The 24,120-nt window shown below is 52.0% G+C and overlaps 1 protein-coding gene across 1 annotated transcript; it reads right to left on the bottom strand.

The window, feature by feature from the left end:
- Nucleotides 1-19,316: 19,316 nt before the first annotated feature.
- LOC146591319 (olfactory receptor 52A1-like) lies at nt 19,317-20,264 on the bottom strand. The gene has a single exon (XM_085313055.1). The coding sequence runs from the start codon at nt 20,262-20,264 to the stop codon at nt 19,317-19,319; it is 948 nt and encodes a 315-aa protein (XP_085169181.1).
- Between the last annotated feature and the right edge of the window lie 3,856 nt (nt 20,265-24,120).

The following is a 24,120-nucleotide window of genomic DNA, read 5'->3' on the forward strand; positions in this document are numbered from 1 at the left end:
GGGATGGAGCCCGAATCCCGGGCATCCGTGTGGCCTGCGCCTGCGTGGAGCCTGGCTGCGGCCCCGTCGGCTCAGCCGGGCAGTGGGGAGAGCCCTGGGGAGCCTGGGGCAGGGAGGGGTGCTCAGGTGCCAGCTGGGCAGGGAGCTTCTGCAGCGGGAAGAACATTCCTCCTGGGTGGTGGGCAGTGTGGGGCACGTCAGCTGCGCCCGGTGCCGGCCGTGCGCGGTGRGCCCTGCCGTGCTGTGCTCCGTGCTGGCGGCGCGGCTGTGGGAACTATGGTGATGCTTTCCCCATGCTGGCACGCCAGAGCGTCTGAGGACCATGGGGACCTGTCCCCACGGATGAGCTCCTGGTCTGCTCTGGCCAGGGCTGCGGCCAGGCTGGCCCTAGGTCTGCTGCGAGCGGGARCGGCTCCTGACGAGGTGGCTGGAGGAAATGGTTGTGTTCCTGGCTGATTCTTTTTCCTCATTTCTCCGCTCCCTCCTGCAGAAAAACCTTTCCAGACACTCCCTGGTCTGCTGAACCTTTATCTAATTTCAGCCTGAAAGCATCTGAGGGCTCCTTAGTGCCTTCTGCCCTTGAGACAATGTTTTCTTTAGTTTAAAAGCTCACATCCATCTGAATTAACTTCATGTTTTTTTCCTCCTAGGTATCAGCACTTCCTGGTCAGTACTCAAGCCATCCTGTCCCCTCTGGTGGGTTCCTCTGGTAACAGCGACACAAACCCATTTTCTGGTGGTTGTGTGGGTCTAAAGCAAGCCATCCCCCCTGCCCTGGTGAGCGGCCCCTGAGCACCCCTTTTGGCCACCAGCTTCTGCTGCTTCGCCATTCCAAGCTCACGCACGTGACCCTGACCACGTTGTTGCTTTGGGAGCGTGCTTGGCCTCCTGGCCCGTGCTGAGCATCGACACCAGGAGTGAAACCTCGCACAGCACCTTTATTGTGCCCTCACCTGTGTCCCCAGATACGGTGCCACTCTCCGGCCCCCAGCCTTGGTGTCTTTCCAAGGCAGCAGGAAACGAGCAGCTGGAAGCGTTTCGTGTGCTGTGTTCATGCACGTCTGACTTGTTTTTGGGCCTGGCAGGGTTGCTCATGGCTTTGGCCATTCTGTGGCCGTGCGTGCCCTGGGCCAAGGCACGAGGAGCCGCTTCAGGTGGGCAGTTTCAGTGTGGCACAGAAAGGGACAAGAGAGTTTTGTCCCTCTCCCAGGCTGATGCACGGCTCTTAATGGTTGGAAGCTCCATCCTTAACGCAACCGCATCCCCGCTGCCCCCGGCACCCTCGGAGACGGCTCTGGGCCCTGCCCGTTCACACAGCCAGAAACCCTGAAGCTGCTGCCGGCTTGCAGCTGGCTGCACGTGGTGCAAGGCGGTGTGGGGTTTGGAGAGGGCAGTTCCCCTTCCCTTGGCTCCCAGCCTGGTGTTTCTGCCCTTCTGCTGGGTCTGGTGACAGCCCAGCAGTGGGGAGCTGGGGACGTGTGCTCAGGCTAGTGTCTAACCCTTAGCTGGCCTGGGGCCGCCCTGGTCTGCCTCGCGCACCGACCCTCTGCGTTGAGCTGTATGGGACGTGGTTTGGTGGGGTGGGTCTAGCTCACTCAGGATGCCCAGCAGCCCGGGGTAGGAAGCAGGGTCCCTGCGGGGAAATAACTTGCTAAAAGGGGGTAGAAGTAAATAGCTGGATGATGAAGGTCAGTGGCTGTGGGGTTTGCTGAGGTCTCAGCTGGGGACTGAGCTATTCAGCACATCCATAGAGGACCTGGAAAAGGGAATCAATAACAAAGCAAAGAATTTTTCRTGTGACATTGAGTGGTAATGCAGGGTAGGGCAGACGGACAAGTTGGGGAACCTCAGAGAAACCCTCTATGGCTGAGTGCCTGGACGATAACACTGCAAATGAAATTTGGCAGCACTGAGCATAATACGCTGCCCATGGGGAGTCTCAGTCCATCAGTGCTCCAGAGGGAGACCATGAGACTGTGAAGAAGGTGCCTGGGAGCCATCAGCAGGGGTGACTAAGGTTCATAAAACCATGGGCAATGCAGAGAGAGGTGATGGGACATGACTGCTCACTGCTGTCTTGGCGCAAATACAACTTGGGGCCATTGTAGGAGCTAGTGGGAGTCAGGCAGSTGCCTGACTCTGTGCCACGGGCAGCTGAACGTCTTGGCCTGGATGCTCACAGTTCCCATGGCCCAAGAGGAGGCTGCGGAAAACAGAGGGCTGTGGCTACAAGGGTGTCAGCTGCAGCCTAGCAAGCCATGGAGCTGCAGCTTTTGGAGGCCAAGAGAGCATTTGGGGAATGCTCGCTCTGTTCTYGAGCTCTTCCCTGGGCTCCTCTGCTGTCCACCATGGAGCAGAGATGCTGTGCAAGGCAGACCTTGGTTCCACCCAGCATGTCCCCTCTTCTGCTCTGTCCTTACAATCCAGAGTGCTTTGAATATCTACCCGGGCCTCCTGCATATTGACTAGTCTGCCAAAATCTGTCTCATTCATAAATTCCATCAACAGTTACTTTAAATTCACTTCCAGATTACAATGAAAATGTTGAGAAAGCTGTGGCTCTGGAACGAGAAATACTGTATTTGATGGAGTCCTCACCACTGGAAGCTACTTCTAAGAGGTCTATTGCTTTCAAATTCCTTTCAAATTCAAGACATGTTTTATCRATGCTGCTTAATGCTACTTCCCTGGTGTATTACCAGTGTCGATCAGTACACGTTACACTGAGGCAGTCGCACTCCTCAACCCAAACCTTCATCAGAACCTTTCCGCAGAGCAGTATTGATAGGTGTTAATTATCTCTGTAGTCTTTTAAGTCTTCATTTATAAATTCTAGCTTGCATGAGCTGAATTTTGGCATGATTTTAKCACTGCTCCTGCCTGCCAGGTTTCCTCAGGCATTGAAAAGTTCTCCAGTGCAGGCCCAGCAGAYTGAATGGGAAAATTGCCTGTTGCAACTTTCCTCTCCCGACACGGGAGAACGGAGGGTTTTACGGATGCGGCCGTGCACCTCCCAGCCGTGTCTCAGTCGGTGCCGACTGGCAGAGGCGCGAGGGACAGACCCTGCTCCTGCCCTTGGGGCGCGCGCAAGGAAGCCCCAGGCAAGGGCTGGRAAGGAGCTTGCTGGGTGACTTTGCAAATTTCCTCTCATTTGTTCGGTTTCTCCCCAATGCAACGAGCAGATGTGGCGAGTGATTCATTTCCTGGGGCTGCGGAGCTGGGCGGGAGCCGCCGCTTTCCCGAGCTCCGGCTGCTCCCGGCTGCAGCCCCGAGCAGGGTTTCCTGACGCTGCGCCCTGGAGCTGCTCCGCCACTGCAGCAACCGCCCAGGGACGTGGCAGAGTCCTGGTCTCCCGATCGCCTCTGCCCGCGGATGCTGTCCCCGGTGGCATGTTTTGTTTTGCATCGTGAAGCTGGCCGGTGGCTGCCGAGACCCGAGCGCTCTTCTTGTGCGTTGGGACAGCATTAGCACTTCTTTTGGACTTCTGTAGTTTCCTCAGTAGTTTCTCTGTGATTTATTAACAAATACTGTCAGCAGGCCAAAGATCCTATTCAATTCATCTAGGGTCCTTGAGTATATTTTGAGTTATTTCAGTCAAATAATAAAAAGAATAGCAGATGCTCTCTAACATTTCCTAATGAACTGGAAAGTGCTTTTGTGTCCACTGAGATATGGATGCATCATCCTGTTGCTCAATAAAAGCAGAAGGAAATACTGATTTTACAATTCTGCATTTACTGTTTCTGGCAGTCCCTTTTATTCCCTACGATCCCCTTTTATTCCTGTGCGCCCACCGAGCCCAGATTCTGCCCATCCTTGGCTCTGCTGGCATGATGTTTTTGCAAAGTGTTTGTGTTCCAACAGCAGTGTGCCATAGCTTGCATTTTCTGTGCATTGCTATATGTTTCTCTCTCTGCTCTTTTCCTTTCTCTTAGACCACTTTTTTATTTCCCATCACTGCATTTACAACAGTCTTAGGTGTTGCTGGTGCCAAAGTTGAAGCAATTTCTTTTCTCTTTCCAGTGTTAGAAACCTCACATCTCTTTAAGCTATGTAAAGAAACCTGTTACAGAAAGCTGCTAATTTGGTATTCTCTGTGTGTGTATATATATATATATATATATATTTTAATGCCATTCATTCATTTTTTTCAAAGCAGTCTTTCACCACATGCAACAGGATGAAAATACCTGAGCATCCCAGGCCAAAGACCAGGAGAAAGTGAAAGCAAGCTGAGCCTTCACTTAAACATCTTTTCCTGGCAGCGTTGAACAACATCGTTCACCCAACACAAAGTGCCTGAAGATATGGTCCTTATCCTGGAGCTGRGTCTCCACAGCTGAACCATGCGCATGAATCTGAGATAGAAGGAGCAGAGGACAGCCCCACCGTGGGTCTGGCCTGGCCACCAGCAGATCCTGGCCTCTTGGCGGCTTCTCTGGGGGCAAGCTGATATAAGCCTGATTAATGTCCCACTTCTGGTGAAGCCCAGTGCATCCATGATGCCTTTTCCAGTGGTGCATTGTGTTTTTATGGGGTTTTCAATGTAAGCAAACAAGTTTCCCCCATAAAATGTGGGAAGCGGTGCCCCTGGAGGCTTTGTGTTTCCTTGGGGCTAATCCTACCATGCAGGGTGGGGCTCATGGCACCAAAACCAGGCGCTTGCAGCGGTGGCTCCTGCACCTGCAGCAGCTCCATTCCTGGCCAATGGCGAGGAGTGAGCCCAGTCCGGGGTGACTGCTGGGGCACATCCTTCATCCTTGACCACATAAACACTGGCAGAGCTGATCCCAGAGCCATTAGCAGACAGCCCTGGGATGTGGTGGAGGATGGAGAGGTACCAGGGCATGGAAAAGGCAAAAGTAGCCCTTGTCTTTACAAGGGAGAAAGGAGAAGCTGGAGACCTGGGAGGTCAGTGTGTTTAGCTTCATTTCCTGGAAGAAAAGTGAAGCAACGTATCAGGTGTTTCTAAGTTCCTGGAAGGTTACAAGGAGCTGGGTAACAGATGTCGTAAGACTTCTCCTTGAGATCAGATTGATCTGTTTTTCTCTACAATATATAATACGCCCAGGGGTAGGGAGAATCAGGAAATACCATGTGTCATGAGCCCTGCAGGATTTTTTGACACTGTCTTACATAGCATCCTTACATGGAAGCTAGGGAAATGAGTCAGATAAAAATGTTGATAGAAACTGAAAAACATGTTGGATAAACATATTTGGGAGTAACCGTAGCTCATAGTCAAAACAGGAAGGAAGCGCTGGAATGGGTTCTGCAGGGATGTCCCAGGTGGAGTCCTGTTAATTGTTTTCTTTAGCAAAGTATACAACAGAGAGGAGAACAAAGCTGTTAAACTTGCAGACAGTGCAAAGTTGGGAGAGGTTTCAAGGATATTATGTAACAGGATTACAATGAAAAATTGATTTGAATTCAAAATGATCTGGAAAAAAGAGGATAAAGTTTGACTATGGCAAGTACATGTACGTGGTTACAATCAGCTGCATACAGGTGGGATGGGATACAGCTGGACAGGTACCRGCTCTGCAGAAAGGAGCTGGGATGGTGGAGGACCACAAGCAGAATATGAAATGAAAATGCCCAAATGATGCAAAAACAGGCAGTGCCCTGCTGGCTGCATGAACAGTGCCATCTGCAAGGTGAATCCATCTCCCCTTGGTGCTAGTAGTATCTCTGCTGCAGCTCTGTGCTCAGGCGGATGCTGCTGTTTGGGAAGAGCTGGCTCAGCTGGAGAGAGCCTAGAGAAGAACAAACTGGCTGAGCCAGTCTCTTATGCCTGGTGCTCTCTGGGGTCAGTAGGGGATGAGCTTTCCTTGTCTCGTGCTCGGCTCCTGATGGAGAACATTGCAGCTCCTCTGCACCAGCAGGATTTAGGCTGTGGTTAGGTGGTGAGTGCAGGGTAGGAAGCAGGTCCCTATGGTCTGCAGGAGGAGTTTTGGGTCTTCCCTTGCTGCAGCAGGTCCCTTGGACAGGAGGCAATGGGGATCCCACAGCTCTGGTGAGACTGGAAGGCTGTGGACTTGCAGCAGAGCCTTCAGAATGGAGACTGGATGAAGAGAGGCAGCAACAGGAGATGGCTGGTGGTGTCTACTGATGGGGTGAGTAGGATGGCTGCGTGAAGCTGGGCAGCTCAGCTGCCTCCAGACCTGGAAATGGAAATGGAAGAGCCAGAAAACTGATCAGTAACACTACATCATGCATTCATGGAAAGCAGCCCTGTTAGAGCCRGTTTCTAGATGTGACTTGCTTAATCGTGCCAGTAATGGTGCAGGTGTAATGTTCTTAGTGAGGCATGAGACTGTTCTTCACAACTTTCAGTTAAAACAGGTCTGTGTCACCTGCCTGGCAGGTTAAAGAACAAGGAGGGATCACAGTGCTCCAGGAGCAGCTGCTGGGGAAATTCCTCCTCGGAGAGGGCTCTCCCAGAGAGGACTGCTGAGCTGGTGCTTGTTTCATCGACAATCTGAGAATAAATATAAATCTCAGCTGGCAAAACTGAGAGGAGATGCAGAGATTWGTAGAGTGGAACTTTATGATGGAGACAGCGCAGCCTTACAGAGCCATCTGGATTGCTTGGCAAGATGGGCCCTTCAAATGAAATGCATATTAATAAAGACAAAAAAATATGTCCCACTTGCCAGCCATACACATGAGTAGGGACTGTGCTCTGGCCTTGGATTTTCAAAGGAGTCATAGATCAGCAGCTTGGTGTGCTCCAGGCTGGCACAGGGACAAAGCCCTGGGATCTGTGGGATCACAGAGGTGGGAAAAGGAGCAGCTCTGGAGGTGGAGAATAGGSAGAAAAGAGCCATGGAGGGTGATGCAGCTGGGGAAAATGCCTCTTAGCCAGATAGAAGGAGTTTAATCTGCTGAGTTTATCAGGAAGAAGACTAAAGGCAACTTGCTGTGGAGCATCAACGCCATCATGAGGAGCAGTGCTGGGTGCCGGTGGCCCTGCCATCAAGAGGAACACGACKGTCAGGGACTAGCAGCCAGTAGCTGGAGGCAGGCACATTCAGTTTAGAAATGAGGCATACATTTGTTAGCTGTGGGGACAATTAATGGATCCCTGAGAGTACCCCCACAGCGAGCTGTGGATGAAGCTGCTTGAAACATTTTCAAAACAGCTCCTAGAGAAAACAGTGATTTTCTGGAACTAGTTTTGTGTGAAGGAGTCAAGTTAGACAGATTTCTCAGTGTGAAGCTGTGTTTGGGGTTAGGAGCAGTGGGAAGTGAGGAACTCATGGGGGTGGCCTGAGGACATGCAGGGCTTGAGCATCCAGTGCGGAGCAGAGAGCCAGTGGCTGCATGGGGTCGCATGCTTTAGGGATTTGCTTCCCTCCTTGGCAGGAAAGCTTTTGCTCATACCTGATCTCCATCTCTTTTTCTCCACGTTTCCCAGGACTGGTATCACATCACTGCTCTTCCATTTCACCTTGAGATGAACTCAGCTCTTTTCAGCCTTCCCAACCTCCTTAATGTCTATGGGCTCTCTCCAATCTGCTCAAATCCTTCTTGGAGTTCAGGCCCCAAGGGCAGCAAACACCTCCTGCATCCTGCATGTGACATTGCTGGTTGTGCCTCTTGCTCAGGTGTTTATGTCTGCAATGGATTGCGCTGCTGGTGCAAGTTCCAGTCCTCCACCTGCCTTCTGACGTGCCTGCAGACCTCTCTGCTTAATGCAACCACCGCTCTTCAACCGTGCTCCATTCTGAAACCTCGACGAAGCTGTTCTCTAGACTGGGGCAGACAAGCTCTGCTGAAATGCTTTTACAGGCTCACACTGATCTGCTGTAACTGCTTCAYGAGCAATTTCCAGCCAGCTGTGTGCATGTTATCACCTTGCAGTGATGCACTGAGAAAAGGCCTCTTCAGCACATGCAGAAATATCATGTGGAACAGTCCCCAAAGCTCTACCCAAGACAGCTTTACACTCATATGCCTTTGCAAACAGGTTRGCCAGCCTAGTAAAGAGGACTTTAAACTAGGTAGGAAGGGGGAGGGGGATGTCATAGAGACAGGGTAGCAACAAAACACAACTCAGGTTGGGGGGCCTCCAATGGGTACATTCAGCTGGGGATGTGCGTTTGGGACATGGCTATTGGAGACCTCCTACACTCTTCCTGAGAAACCTGCAGRCATGACTACCTCCTTGAAATACATGTATACCAATGCACACAGCATGGGGAACAAACAGGAGGAGCTGGAGATCTGTGTGCGGTCGCAGGGCCATGATCTCATTGCAATCACAGAGACATGGTGGGATAGCTCACATGACTGTCATGGAGGGCTATGCRCTTTTTAGGAAAGACAGGCCAGGAAGGCAAGGTGGTGGAGTTGCTCTTTATGTGAGAGAGCAACTGGAATGCATCGAGCTCTGCATAGGGGTGGAGGAGGAGGCAGTCGAGAGCTTATGGGTGAAGATCAAAGGGCAGGCTAAAAGGGGGGACACTGTGGTGGGTGTCTACTACAGGCCACCTGACTAGGAAGAAAAAGTTGATGAGGCCTTCTACAGACTGTGGAAGTAGCCTCATGATCACAGGCCCTGATTCTCATGGGGGACTTCAACCACCCTGATATCTGCTGGAAGGACTACACAGCAAGGCAGAAACAGTCCAGGAGGCTCCTGCAATGCATCGATGACAACTTCTTGTCACAAGCGGTGGAGGAGCCTGCGAGGAAGGGTGTCCTGCTGGACCTTGTCCTAACCAACAGAGAGGGACTGGTTAGAGATGTGAAGGTTGGGGGCAGCCTTGGCTGCAGTGACCACGAGATGGTGGAGTTCAGGATGCTGCAGGAAAGAAGTAAGGCAACAAGCARGATTGMAACCCTGGACTTCGGAAGAGTAGACTTTGGGCTCTTCAGAGACCTAATTGGTGGAATCTCACGGGTTAAGGCCCTAGAAGAAAGGGGAGTCCAGGAGAGCTGACTAGTGTTAAAACATCACTTCTTCCAAGCTCARGAGYRGTGCATCCCTCTGAGTAAGAACTGCAGCAAAGGAGGCAGGAGACCTGCATGGGTGAGCAAGGAGCTCTTGGCCAAATTYGGACAGAAGAAAGTACACAGACTGTGGAAGAGGGGACAGGCTACATGGGAGAATTATAGGCATGCAGTCTCCTGAATGGGGYAGGGGCCCTGGTGACAAGGGATACGGAGAAGGCAGAATTACTGAATGCCTTCTTTGCTTCAGTCTTCACTGCTAAGGGCAGCCCTCAGGAATCCTGCAGCCTGGACGTGAGGGACAAAGTCTGGAGAAGGGAAGACTTTCCTTTGGTTGAGGAGGAAAAGATTAGAGAACTTCTGGGCRGGCTAGACATCCACAAATCCATGGGCCCGGATGGGATGCACCCATGGGTACTGAGGGAGTTGGCGGATGTTGTTGCCAGGCTGCTCTCCATGATCTTTGAAAGGTCATGGAGAACTGGAGAGGTGCCTGAGGTCTGGAAGAAAGCCAATGTCACTCCAGTTTTCAAGAAGGGCAAGAAGAAGGACCCAGGGCAACTATAGGCTGGTCAGCCTTACCTCCATCCCTGGAAAGGTGATGGAACAGCTCATTCTGGATGTCATCTCCAAGCACATGGAARAAAAGAAAGTGATCAGGAGTAGTCAGCATGGATTCACCAAGGGAAAATCCTGCTTAACCAATCTGATGGCCTTTTATGATGGCATGACTGGCTGGGTAGATGAGGGGAGAGCAGTGGACGTTGTGTACCTTGACTTCAGCAAGACTTTTGAGACTGTCTCCCATAACATCCTCCTGGATAACTCAGGAAGTGTGGGTTAGACGAGTGGACAGTGAGGTGGATTGAGAACTGGCTGAAAGGCAGAGCTCAGAGGGTCGTCGTCAGTGGCGTGGAGTCCAATTGGAGGCCTGTGGCTAGTGGCGTCCMCCAGGGCTCAGTRCTGGGTCCCATCCTGTTCAACTTCTTCATCAATGACCTGGATGAGGGGACAGAGTGCCTCCTCAGCAAGTTTGCTGAGGATACCAAGCTGGGAGGAGTGGCTGACACASCTGAGGGCTGTGCTGCCATTCAGAGAGACCTGGACAGGCTGGAGAGCTGGGCGGAGAGGAACCTCCTGAGGTTCAACAAGGGCAAGTGCCGAGTCCTGCAYCTAGGGAGAAATAACCCCAGGCAGCAGGACAAGCTAGGGGCTGACCTTGTGGAGAGCAGCTCTGCAGRGAAGGACCTGTTAGTGCTGGTGACAAGTTGATCATGAGCCAGCAATGTGCCCTTGTGGCCAGGAAGGCCAAAGGTCTCCTTGGGTGCATTRGGAAGAGTGTTGCCAGCAGGTTGAGGGAGGTGATCTTGCCCCTCTCCTCAGCCCAGGTGAGGCCTCATCTCGAGTCCTGTGTCCAGTTCTGGGCTCCCCAGTACAAGAGAGACATGGAGCTACTGGAGAAAGTCCAGCATAGGGCTACAAAGATGATCAGAGGGCTGGAGCACCTGCCCTATGAGGAACGGCTGTGAGAGCTGGGCCTGTKCAGCCTGGGGAAGAGMAGACTGAGGGGGGATCTTCTCAATGTGCATAAATACCTGAAGGGAGGGTGTGAAGGGGACGGGGCCAAACTCTTTTCAGTTGTCCTGTGTGACAGGACAAGAGGCAATGGGCAGAAATTGAAGCACAGGAAGTTCTGCCTGACTGTGAGAGTGACGGAGCCCTGGACCAGGTTGCCCTGGGGCCCGTTCCTCTGCCTGTGCCTGCCCCAGGGCAGCAGGCTCCACTTCTACAGGACAAACATCAATATGCAGAGACCTGGTCAGGCTGGCCTGTGCCAACACTGTGGCCACCAAGGGGCACAGCCTGACCATCACTTCTTGTTGCTCTTCATCACTCTGTCCTCCTGTCTCCTGCCTGTCCCCCAAGGGTGCCAGCCCCAAGGCCCTCGGCACCTGCAGCTCCTGTGTCTGTGACTTCCTCACCTTTGATGTCATGGCTGTTTTCACCTTCCTCAAGCACTGCTCCAGCCCCATGTGGCTCCCTGCRCCCACGTCCTTGTCACCAGGGTGCACCTGCTGGTACCCATGCTGAACCCCATTATCTACGTGGTGCTGAACAGGAAGATCCAGGACTGGGTGCCAGGGTTTTTCTTCTCTGAGAAGACGAAGAGCTGCATCTGACCAAGCTGTTGTAAGGCCATCTCACCTGTGATGCAGAGTATTGCYCCCAGACTGGCAAAGGGCACACACATTTTGCTGGGATGGCCACAAGTTGTCAGTGTGACGACTTAGCTTCATGCACAGTAAGCAGCAGTAACTTTGCACTGGGCCCCACTTCTCCAACATAGTCATTGCTCCTCTTTGCAAAAAGCTCTTGGCTGAAGCTGTGGGGGAGAAGGACAAGCAGCAGCTCCCACCCTCCTACCGGGTCAGCAGGGCTCCTTGCACTCTCTGTTCTCCACTCTTCTTAGGCCCAGAAACTGCTGGATGCCTCCAGCGGTGCCCAAGGTTGCTCCAGTGTCCTCTGCCTTTTGCAAGCATGGYGCAGCTCTGGGTACATCTGGGTATACCAAGATGTTTCAGGTGTATTCCAGRTGTGACTAAAGTTCAGCTCTGCTGATGGAAAAGAGGTTCCCGTGCCTGGGAAGTGGAAGCTCWATTGCAATGGCAGCCTGGCACAGCTTAGATGTGCACGGTGGGGGCACACATAGGAGACACCTCCCTACTAGATGCAGTAGGCACAGGGGCGTGTATGTGTCAAAACCAAAAGGCTTCCCCTCCTTAGATACACTGCAGGTGTTGTCCATCTGCAGTAATGGGAAAGCTCTGGTGCTACCATAACACAGCCTAAAGTCTACCAGAGGCCCATTGTGGAGATGCAGCATCCAGGGTGGCATGTGATCAATGAGGGATTGAGARCAAGTGTTGCTGTTCCTGCACACCAACTCACAGGCTTGGCCAATACAGAGTGCTTTGAAGATTTGGCAGGAAAGACAGAAACATGTGGAAACTGGGCTGCTTTAGCAGTGTGGACATGTGCAAAGGTGGAAAGGCAGATGGTGGGTACAGCCTGGATGCTGGAAGTGCACAYGGGGCGGTGGAGATATGTGAGAAAAAGCCCACATTTCCATTTCTGCAGTCAGTGGGGCAAAGACCACTACCACTCTTCTTCTGTCTCCTTATAGCAGAGGCAGAGACTGTCCTATATTCATGATGCCAGGAGACAATCAGAGGAAACCTGTGATGCTCTCAGGAGGAAACATGAGGACTGTTGACGTTTGGAGAGTGTTCCTCTCAAATGTGGGACAAGGTCTGTGCCCTCAAGCATAGGAGAAATCCTGTGACTATGATTCACTGTGATTCCCTTTTTGGCTGCAAAAATTCTGAGTTTAGTCTTTGCTCCCCAYCACAGCTCCCAGGAATGACGACTGACAGCAGGGAGTGGAGGAGGAGGCATCTGCAAAATGCTGCCTGGTTCTGTCCTTGCAGACCTGCTCCAGAGCTCGGCAGCACTGGCRTTGGGTGCCCATAGCTGGAGCCTTGTCCCTGCCAGGTGAGGACAGGGCTTGTCCAGAGACAGGGTTTGAAGCATACGAAAAGAAACCATTCACTAGGCGAGTGCTGGGGAGCTGTGAAAGATGCTTCTGTTGCATTTATTTTCAGAGGTCTGCTCTCCTGGGCTAGGTGAGCCCCAGGATCAAGGTCTGCTGGGGAAAGCTGCACACACTGGGGCATGGCGCTCCGCTCTCCACTGCACCGCTCTCTCCTCCAGCAGGCAGCGAGCCGCTGGCATGCAGCGCCGCAGCGCCCGCCCGGACCCGGACCGGGGCGCGTGCCGTTGCGCTGCATTCCCCATCAGCGCCAGTGAGGCAGCCTTGGCGTGACGGCATCGGCACTGGCTCTGCCCACGTGTGCCTGTGCGTTGGCACTCGCGGGGCCACCTGTGCGCGTGGGTGTGCATGTGCGTACACGCACGTGTGTCCTTGCGTGTTCCCACGGGTACCCTGGCCCTCCCACTGCTTCCTGAGGGTTTAGGTGAATTGCACCAGACAGGTCTCTTGTGGCTTCATGTCTCCACCAGTACAGACTCACAGAAACATGCCAGTGGGWTGGGACCTCTGGAGGCCTCTGGTCCACCCCAGCCCCCTTAAGCCAGGGCAGTTAGACCAGGTTGCTCAGTGCTGTGTCCAGTCACATTCTGAGGGTCTCTAAGGATAGAGATGCAACAGGACAAGAGGCAATGGGCAGAAATTGAAGCACAGGAAGTTCCACCTAAAAGTGAGGGGGAATTTCTTCCCTGAGAAAGTGACAGAGCACTGGACCAGGTTGCCCAGAGAGGTTGTGGAGTCTCCTTCTCTGGAGATATCAAGGCCCGCCTGGATGCAACCSTGTCTACCATGCTCTAGGTGACCCTGCTGAGCAGGGAAGTTGGACTAGATGATCTCCAGAGGTCCCTTCCAACCTTACTGATTCTATGATTCTATGCCAAAGTGCCCCTGTACCCTGTCCCAGTGTTTGACCAGCTCAGGGCTGTGCCATGTCACTGTCTGTCTGGTGCTGGGGTGGGGGGACCCAGCCTCAACGCGGCRGTGGTTGGCCACCTGCACCCCCTGGCTCGCTATTGCCTCGTGGGCACTGTGTCTCCCCTAGGACCCCCAGAACTACTCCCACAGCCCAGGGGCAGGACTTGGTGACTGCCTTTGCTGCAGCCTGCCAGGCACGTCTCTGCTTGTCCTCTTGGGTAGCAGCCTGCTCTCCAGTGTGTCAACCTCATTATCATCTGGACTTTGTACTGCTGATCATCACTTCTGAGCCCATGAGCCAGCCAATTTTCTACTCACTTTATTTTTCATTTATTCAGTCCCTATCTGCCCMGTTTGAGATAGAGATACTATGACTTGCTAATGCCAAGGTGAGCAGCATCCTCTGCTCTCCCAGTATCCATGCAGAGCCACYGCATCGCAGGAGGCAGCCAGACTGCACGAGGTGCCCTCGGTAAATTCATGCTGGCCATTCCCAGCTCTGCTTCCTGTCCTTCATGAGCCCAGGCAGCACTTTCTGGAGGATTTGCCCCATCACCTGCACAGGCACTGATGTGAGGCTCACCAGCCTGTAGTTCTCAGGCAGAACCTCCTTCTCACTCTTCTTGAAGGTGGGCATGACTGACCTTTTCCTGTTGTCAAGATCTTTCCCTGGTTCCTGTGGCCTTTTGAAGACATTACTCTCAGAGACCAGGGGACACAGGAGGGGTGAGGCATCCACCTCATCCCAGCTCAGGCACTGCTGCCTCCTGTAAACTGACCAAGCTGCATCTTATAACTAGCAGGAGTTTTTGCCTTGACTGCTCCATTAGTCCRGATCATTGCTCCCTGTCTCCTCTGGCAACAAAAACCTACTGCAAAAATTGAAATTGGATTTCCTGCTCATTGTGCAGTGTGAGGCTCAGTATTGTTGTGAATTAGATATTGGCTGGAGGAGAGAAAAGAGAGTCTGGGATTTGCAGGCGGCAGAAGGAAGCTGGGGTGATCGTGCCTGTAGAGGACAGTGCTGAGGATCTGAATGGTCATAAAGGACAACTTAAAACTTGGCTTTTTCACCTGCAGATTAGTGCACAAGCTACACTACTGCCAAGAGCTGCAAGTTGATTAGCACTGCTTGGGGATTTCAATGGAACATCTGGTTAGCACATAGCTGTAGTCAGGACAGGATGACCAGGACGTCAGGAGACCTAGGAAATGAGGAGCACTGTGTCCTCTTCRTGTGACCAGGAGAGTGCAGTGCTCTCTGAATAGTGTGTGCACCAGCAGTCGCTGTTCTGCCACAAGTAATGCAGGACCACTGAGGGCAAGAAGGTGGAAAACCACCCCCCGAAAAAAGCTGAGCCTCTTACCTCAGAAGGGAGATGGTGGAAAACAGACATAGTGACTGGCTGTAAATATCTTGGTAGCCTCACCTGTGCAGACTGGCGCTTTGTTCATCATCAGTGCAGTCTCCGGGAAYGCCCCGACTTTCCTGCGTACTGCAGGTTGCTCTCTGGGAGCTCCTGCWCTGTGAACTGCTCTTCTGGATGGTGGAAGGTTTCAGTCCCGATCCAGCCTGATGAATGCAAAGTGCAAGGTGTTTCTGTCCTGATGACATATCAATGAGTCCTGGCTTTGCTGCTGCATGGGAGCCTGGGCAGAGTCACACACTCGCAGTTCCCGATGTTACTCATGAACATATGTTGTGCTCTCTTGAATATGATAAAAATGTCAACTAGAAGCTAAAAAAATGACATTCAGCACCTGATAGGAACCTGGCAGAGATTTTCGTTGCCTGCAAGGTAAAGGCAACCTTTGCACAGCTACAAGGCACTGCTGCAAATATTCCCACCTCTGCGTGGCCACTGCGATGGCTCTCCTTGCTCAGTCTCCGGCTCATCTGCTCAAACCCAGGGACCTTGGTGTCACTGCATGGCCAGGTGGGTGGGTGTGATGTGTGGCTCAGGGCAATTGCACCCCACAGGTGCTTGCAGTGCTAGCGGAGTGCCTGGCTCRGCTGCGGAGACTTTCATGGCAGACCTGGCCACAGACACCCGGGTAGGAGGCATCAATGTTAAACCTATCCTGGCCACAGCATGGGCTGCACACCTGCCCCAGGAAGGCATTTAGCCCGTGCTAGCATAGCTAGTGCATACACAACCTTCCCAGACTTCCCTGTCTCACAGGGACTGTGCAGGCAGACGGATGCTTGTGGTTGTGTAGGAAGAGATAAGTGCTGTTTGGCTGTGTGTAGGCAATACAGGGTTATGTTAATGAATTTGCTTTTATATAACAATTCCTGGGGCTTGTTTCKCATTGGCAGAACCTGGAGTAACATAATGTCCTGTAACAACATCTCTGGCCAAATGTCCAGGCATCACGGCATCCCTGGGCACACCGGAGCATTCCTATTTAGCGTCCTGGAGATGTCAGCGGCTGTGCAGAGGGGAGCTCAGGGATGCGGAAGGATCCCGGGTGCTGGGAGTGGGCTCCAGGAGATGCGCAAGCATTTCTGCCTTTCCTCAGGCTGCTCTCAAGAGGCTTTGACTGAAATTACCCTGTTTCTGATGAAACAGGTGTGTCCTCATGGAAATGGCTTTCCCCCACGCAGGGATGCCGGGGAGGTCCCACCACCCCTGCACGCTCCCACTCACCAGGTGCCACATGGCCGCTCCACAGAGCACTGTTACCCACACCATCCTCCTTGTCAGGGCTGTCCTGACCGKTCCCGAGACTGGAGATGGGAAATGTACCGAAGTCTTTGACGGAGGCACCCTCCTTGCTCAGGCCATGCCATCTCACAGATGCGCAGATGCACCCTTCTGCCCCATGCTCAAGGGACCTTGCTGATGCTGCAAGATGAACTCTCAGATTTGGGGAGGGACGATCTTCATGTGCTCCTCAGCCCCTTCTACATCTCCATCACAACAGGGCTTCTGTGACATGGTGTGAGTGGTGGCCGGATGATTCTCTCAACAAGTGGATAGTCCATTTTTTATTTTTCCCCGGYGTTCAAAGCATATTCATGGTTTCTTCCTGATCTCTCTTCAGGCGATTCTCAGAAGCTGCAGCTATTTATTTCCAAACTGTTTCTTCCCTGGTGTTTGTCAATATACCAGCTACTTCCCCAGCGTCAATGTTGTTTACTTTTCACACCCTCCCTGTGAGATGTTTTCTTGTCTGTTATGCAGGCAGGGAACTGAGGCACAGGAAGGTTAAGACCTAGAGCATCTCCTGGTGGAGGTGGTTGGTTTGAGATACCTTGACCTCATTTGTCAGTATCTTTGTATGATTTAGCACTTTGACTTCAGCTGCAGCTGTGGATACCCAGTGCTACACATAGACTGCAGGGTTTCRAGTCAGGGCCCAGAAAATGAGGATGTGGTTGCAGGAGAGAGACAGTATTAGCTCTGATCTGACCTCTAAAATCATCTCAGCAATGCCTTATGCAGAGGTAGATCATTGTAGATCATTTATTGCTTATGCTCTCTGCTTCACTGTTTATCCTCCAAAACCAGCATGAATCACTTTTTAACCCTTAAACCCTCTTTTTCTGACAGCCTGCTTCTCTGTCGCTGATGGTCTGGCCAAGATCCATTCTTTGTCCCTCTCTGGCACTTGACTACATTAAAACACACTCTTCCACCAGCCAAGCCATTCTGCATGAATTCTGCCCCCAGTGATTAACCACGAAAGGTTCATCCAGGACAAAATGACTGCTCCTGCCAAGTCGACAGCTCTGCTCCAAGCCCTGTGGGCCCTAAAGCCCTTCTGAGATCACTATAGATATATTTTTTAAATGGACATAAGAGTGTTCATCCTCACTCTCCACCCTTGGAGATATTCAGAAGCCATCYRGACACGGTCCTGGGACATGTGCTCTAGGTGACCCTGCCTGAGCAGGGAGGTTGGGCTAGATGATCTCCAGAGGTCCTTCCCAACCTCAACTGTTCTTTGATTTTGCAATTAACTCTTGAGAAGTTTTGTCTGAAGTCTCATGCGTGAACATGCACACTCATTCACCCATCTTGAGGCCGATACCTGCCACAAGAAGCTTCAATCTGGATGGGTGAAGGCTGACTAGATTGGAAGAATCTAAGTTTTTGTTTAGGGARGAATCAGGGGCAGCACCAGCCTCTTGTGTAGCACATACTGCTTTCTTTCCAGGGGGACCACACGGACCCCCTGGATGCTCACAGGTGGTTGTTGAGATGTCATTAGGTTGGCCCATGTGTGTGCATGATGGTAACCAGCACCAGGGCTGGCATGGTGTCAGAGATGTGGACACCAGTCTGGCATGGGGTGCAACGCATTGCTGTGGGGTGCTGAACCTGCTCTCTCCCACTTGGATGAAGGGAAATGAGGATYAGCCATCCCAGGGCATCAGCTGGCCCCTCTGTCCCCAGCACAGCCCCATGGGCCCAATGTGGGGCTGAAGCCCCTGCCCAGGACCAGCCATGGTAACATGCTGTGCCTGTGAAGAGCAACTCAAACCTGATGGGGCAGTTCGCAGCACAGTCTAGTGATGGTGCRTTTGCCAGGCTGCACAGGCAGCGTGTGGATGTAAATCAGACCCAGCAAAACCTGAGTCTCTCTMAGAGGCTGACAGCACTGGGGACCTGGGCAGCRGAATCACAGAACCACAGAATCAGTAATGTTGGAAGGGACCTCTGGAGATGTTTACCATATGCAAAGACTTTGCAGGGAGGACACACACRTTACATAGTAGGAAATAAATATTAGCTGAGGTGCACGGTAGATGTTAGACCTAACACACTATGGGACTGAGCATTTGCTCATACGCCTGCGAGTCTCTGGCTGCCAGCAGGGACAGGCATCCCCTGCTGCTCRGCAGAAAGGGTTGATCTTCTGTATCGCTGAGCTGCCACCTCCCCGTCTTCAGCTTTCTCTCTGAGCATCTGTACATCTTCACGGCAGCATTTTCCTCTTCAGTCCTTGATCTGAAAACTATCCCCATCTCAACAACTGCATACTTGCATCCTTCCTGGTCCTGCCTGGCTCTGTCCCATGCCCTTTCRCAAATCAGCGGCAATGTCCAAAGCTGACCTGAACCCAGCTTTCTCTTGTTCCCCCTTCCCCAAGGTGTCTGGTCCTTCATCAGAGAAGCTCAGCCTCTGGCATAGGGATTAGCAAGGGCTTGAGCATGCAGGTCCCTGCACAGGGCACATCGTGTGGCATTCATTCCACCATTGTGCCTGCCACGTGCAGCTTGCTCTTCTGACAAGAAATGAGGGCCAGGCCATTGGATCCTTGGTGGGTCTGGTGCACAAATTGAGAGGGGTATCTCTTTTTTCACTGCTGTCTGCTAGAGACTGCACAAGCTGCCCATTCAAGAGCTGTCAACAGCTGTAACCARCAGTCATTGCCCTTTCAGGACCATGGGTTCCTGGGAAATGCGGCTGTGCAGAGAGGCAYGAGTATCCCCTGCCCTTGTGCAAGAGAGGTGAGGACAGCCGAGTGGCTGGAGCTGGAGTGGGTGCAGCTGTGGGGAGGACGCGACACAGGGTGGGAGAGCAGAGACCTGTGCCTGTCTGGGGAACTCCTTGCTGCCATGGCACAGCAGATGTGAAGGTGCTGGGGGGGAGAAGAGTTCAGGTGAGGCCCTGGTGTGGGCAGTGTTGTCACCGTGTGGATGGAGAGAAGGTACTGYTCAGGGAGGGGAGTGATGGCTCAGTGAAGTCACCTTGGGGAGGGACAGACAGGCCATTTTGGGATACCTCTGCATGCCAGATGAACTGCATAACTTGTGCCAGTGGAGCACAAGCGCTGCATTTTGCCCTATAGGCCAAGGGGAGAAGGAGACAAGCTGTCAAGGATTTTATGCCTTGAGACCTATCATCTTCTGCACCCGTTGGCGGATGGCTGTGTTGCTGATGCCATAGATGATGGGGTTGAGTGTGGGGGGCACTAAGAGATAGAAGCTGGAGAGGAGGATGTGGACATAGGGGGACACACCATGCCCGAAGCGGTGGGCAAGGAAGGAGAAGAAGCCCAGGGTGTAGAACTCCAGGAAGACGCAGAGGTGGGCCGTGCAGGTGTGCATTGCCTTCAGTCGTGCYGCCCGCTGCGGCAGCTGGAAGACAGCCCTAAAAATGAGGACATAGGAGACAATAATCAACACTAGGTCAAAGCCCAGGATTATGAATGCCACAAAGAGGCCGTAAACCTTGTTGACCCAGACATCACCGGCTGCTATCTTCACAATGGCCATGTGCTCGCAGTAGGAGTGGGAAATTACTGTGCTCCTGTACATGCGCAGCTGCTTAATCAGAAAAGCAGATGGTGCAATGAGGATTGTTGGCCTGAGGATCAAGATGATCCCAATTGTTCTGAGCACCTGGTTGCTGAGGATGGTAGAGTGTCTCAGGGGCTTGCAGATTGCCACAAATCGGTCAAAGGCCATTGCTAAAAGCACACCCGATTCTGTGGCTTGGAAGGTGTGGACGAAGAACATCTGGGTGAGGCARGCGTTGAAGTGGATGTCTCGAAGGGAAAACCAGAAGATGCCCAGCATTTTGGGCATAATGGTGCTGCAGAGGCCCAGGTCAGTGGCCGCCAGCATGGCCAGGAGAACGAACATGGGCTGGTGGAGGCTGCGCTCAGTTTGGATGGTTGCGAGGAGGATGCCATTTCCAAGGAGTGCAGTGGCATACATGAGTGAGAAGGGGATGCCGATCCAGTGSTGCACAGCTTCTAGGCCGGGGATCCCCATCAGTGTGAGAAACGGGGGACTGAAATGCAGAGTGGTTAGATTGGGGTCCAGCATGGCGACAGCCACCATGCAGGAACAATCTTGTGGTACCTGTGCAACAGAGAATAGAGACATTTCTGGTCAGTGATCACTGAGAGGGAGACTCGCACTTCATAGTGTTTTATGCTCTGGTTTGACCTTGAGTTCTAGTTAGATTCCCAGGGGCCAAACGTCCAGTCTGGCAAGCCAGCACAAACACACACAYACACACACACACACTCTTCAGTAGCAAGCAGTTTATTAACGGATACTTACAAACAGACCGACCCGATGGTAATCTCGAGAAGGACCACCTCAATGCTTGTCCCRATCATCTGCATGGTGAGAGGGAGAGTCGGCAGGCACARTCTTTTYGGRCGTCCCCGAGGAGGCAACGTGGTCCKCTGTTGTGTAGCAGCCTCTCTCTCCTTCAGGAAAATTCTGATATTTATGATTATTTTGCGGTAGGCGGGAGTCCCGGCACATGGAGCCAACAAGTGCGGGGAGTCTAGCCCAACTCCGCCCCAGTTGCATAACTGGGCTATGATACTGCGCACGCGTGCAGACTTATTTCGGGGGCCACATTTGGCTTTGGGGGTCGCTATTTCACTACTCTTCAGCTTCTGACCTTCATGTTGACTGCTTCTCATGGTGATTCTGTGGCTGGAAGCCACCGAATCTCTATGTAACCAACCGCTGCTCTTTCTCACAGTTTTCCAAGACTTTGTTAGTTACTTATTTGTATTCCACTTAACACAGCGGTATTGTTCTAGGCACTAAAAAGTTACAACACTAGACCATTCTCACCAAGTATCAGGTAGTACAGATACAAAAAGTTACAATGGACCATTCCCACCAAGTATCACATAGTACGGATACACCTTGGAAGAGCAGAAAGAGCACATGAGCTGTTGTACCATGACAAGATGTTGTATCAGTGATCAAAAGAAGGACTTGCTTCCTCTATATTCCTTCAAAAGGCAGGTTTGCAGTGCTGTTGGCCTCAGGACTGGAAGTATTGCGGGCAGCCTAGAGACACTGCAGAGATTTTTTARCAAACATAATTGAGATCAGTTGGAAGAAGTGTGGACAGAGGTGYGTGCTTGTGCATGTGAGTGTGCACATGTGTGAGTGGGTGAAAGCAGCAGAAGAAACTGCATATCAAGTGCTAGAGGAATGGGCTGTGTTAATTACCACAGAGCCCTGTATGTGTGATTTTCTTCAAATGACCAAGCAGGAGGAACAGTAACAACACACTAACATAAGATGAAGTGACAAGACAAAGAACAGGACTGGAGCCAGGACATACCGTTGTAAGAACGATGAGGATGAGATGAAATACTACTATGAAAGATCCTGAGAGGTTATAAAAGACATGCCCAGCAATCAGGATGATTGATCAGGAGGAATCAATTCAATGAYTGAATCACTGATGCTGATCAGGAGGAATCCAAGAGCTGTGATGAGATGCACGTGCTTGCACCTCCCCCTGTGCTGGACTCAGATGACCYTGGCAGGGGCACTTGGGCACGCACATTGTGCAAGTGTGGGTGCGAGTGAACAATTCTGGTGGAGAAGTGTGAATGACTGAAATCCGATTTGTTCAAGGAAAACACAACTGAAGACCTGGAGGAAAGTGGGAAGTGTGGCAGCATGCAACAGGTGTKGAGCACAGGGAGATGGTGCCAGGTTAACTTGGTAGCTTCCCACAGTAGCTGACTGCCAAACTACAGGAACGTGGGAGTTTGTCTTGTGCATCGCAGAACATCTTTTGGCAGATTTTTGCATAGAGGGATATAGGCAGAGCGGATCGGTACAAGGATTACAGCGTTTGGGAGCAGCGGGGCAAGGAGCTGCACGGCAGAGCTATGTTGTAAAGGCAGCACAGGGCTGAAAGGAGATTAGAAAGGGACTTTCTTATAGGTCACAATACGTGGAAACTTGCTGATGAAAATCACTAACAAAATAAGCTAAGAGGCATCATATTCATAAACACTGAAGAGATCAGGAGTATCATGTGGAAAGGAGCAGATGTCCTTGAGAACTGAAGTAACAGAAATGGGATGAAATTTAATAGCACAAAATGCAAATTACTGCAGTCAGGGCTAATGACAAGAACTTCTGCCATGTCCTGGGAGCTCATGATTCAAAAATGTGGAGAAAGGCCAAGACCTAAGTATCCTCCCTGAAAATGAAGCTATTAATGAAACGTAGCTGTGAAAAAGGCAGTCTCTCCTAAATAGTGCAATGGGGAACTATTGCACCATGGTACCAGGTGGCAGAGAGACATCACCTGCAATCTYGCTTATGACTCCAGTTGTCTCACAGGGTGGAAGGATACATGTTTGGATGTTCAAGAGCAGAAGAGTGCAGGTGAGGACCACAGGGTCCAACGCTACTGTCATAGACAACCACCAGACCGTTGATCGAGCTCTGCCCAAGGACAAGTTGGGTTCTATGCCTCCTACTACCCTGTGGTCTCTGTGCTAGGGTGGCATGRCCTGAGCAGGTCAGGAGGCTTGTCACATTTCTGTATATTCCTCATTGTTGTGGCAAATCTTGTATTTACAGCTTGTTCCTCCTGCCTCTCCATTTCCTGTACTCTCGGGTGAAGCAGGGTGCATCAGGTTCACCCTGCCTCACTTGTTTCTGGTGATTAAACTCCAGCTGTTGGCATCTGGACTCAGATACAGCCATCACCAGAGCACCTTGCAATGCAATRCTGCTTGTCCCAGAGCAGGAGATGTGTAGGAGCTAGCAAAAAGCAATAAAGACTGACTCACCACATGTGCAGCAGCTGGTAGGAGTTAGCCTCTGCTGGGGTGAAGCAGCAGCCAAGTAGGTCTGCCTGCCTGGTATGCAAAGGAACTGTGTTTATAGCACTTGCTCCTGAGCTCCCTTGGGGGCTCCCGTCACTGCCTGGGTCTGGGGCTTCTTCCATGGCCCCAGAGGAGGATGGTGGTGATGAGTAAACACCATCAGCATCCCTCGCCCTCCTCCTGGGATGCAGAGCCGGGCTGAAGCCACCATGGCATATGGCCCTTGGTCCCTGAAGGAGCTGAGGTCTTCTGTTGTGCTGGGACTGCCTCGCCTGTCCTCCAGCATCACACCATGATGAGCATCACACCATGAAATTCTCTAAAACTTGGTTCAGGCCTCAGAAATGCTCTCACTGATACACTGAGGTRGGAAACTACCAAATAGCTGTCCCATTCTGGAGTCTAAAGGGAGCCACAGAAAGAATATTGCTTAACTCAGGAAGGAGCTCTGGTCTCCTATTTACCAACTGTCTGCACAGGTAGGACCCAGAACTGGCCACGGAGAGAAAATGTAGCCCTTATGTGAAATCTACTGATTAACCCTTTTTTAACCCTTCCTAGCAGACATGACTTGAAGATTTTAAATGCACTGGAGAGACTCATGTTTCCCATGGCTTTGAATGACGAGCTTTTTGGTGGTGTGCAACAGATCTGTTTGCTCTCCTTAGGACTGGAATGAAATGCATGCATGCAGGACCTCACTGAGAACATCACACAGTGCATGGCACCCTCTCAGTGAACAGTGGTGCAGCCAGCCTGAGACAACCTGCCACCAGCTGCTCCGGTTTGCACAGCGTGCGTGGTAGCCACAGCATTGCCCAGGCCCTGGCTCTGCCCACGGGGACAGGCCGTCTCCCCTGGGCATCACCAGGGTGCTGGGACGGTGGTGTGGAGCTGCCTGTTGTCACCTGGTCACATTAAGACATAGGGACAGTGAAGAGGGGGGTGAGCAACACAGCCTTTGGGTTTCTATGAAGTGAAAGGCTTGAGGTTTGGGGTGGGAGTTTTCCTTAAAGTGACTTTTTTGTTTGTTTGTTTGTTTTTGTTTCCCCCAGGCAGGAATCTCTCACTCA

The sequence above is a fragment of the Rhea americana genome, unplaced genomic scaffold (genome assembly GCF_003343005.1).
Source record: "Rhea americana isolate MKP2758 unplaced genomic scaffold, rheAme1 scaffold_376, whole genome shotgun sequence".
Classification (NCBI taxonomy): domain Eukaryota; kingdom Metazoa; phylum Chordata; class Aves; order Rheiformes; family Rheidae; genus Rhea; species Rhea americana.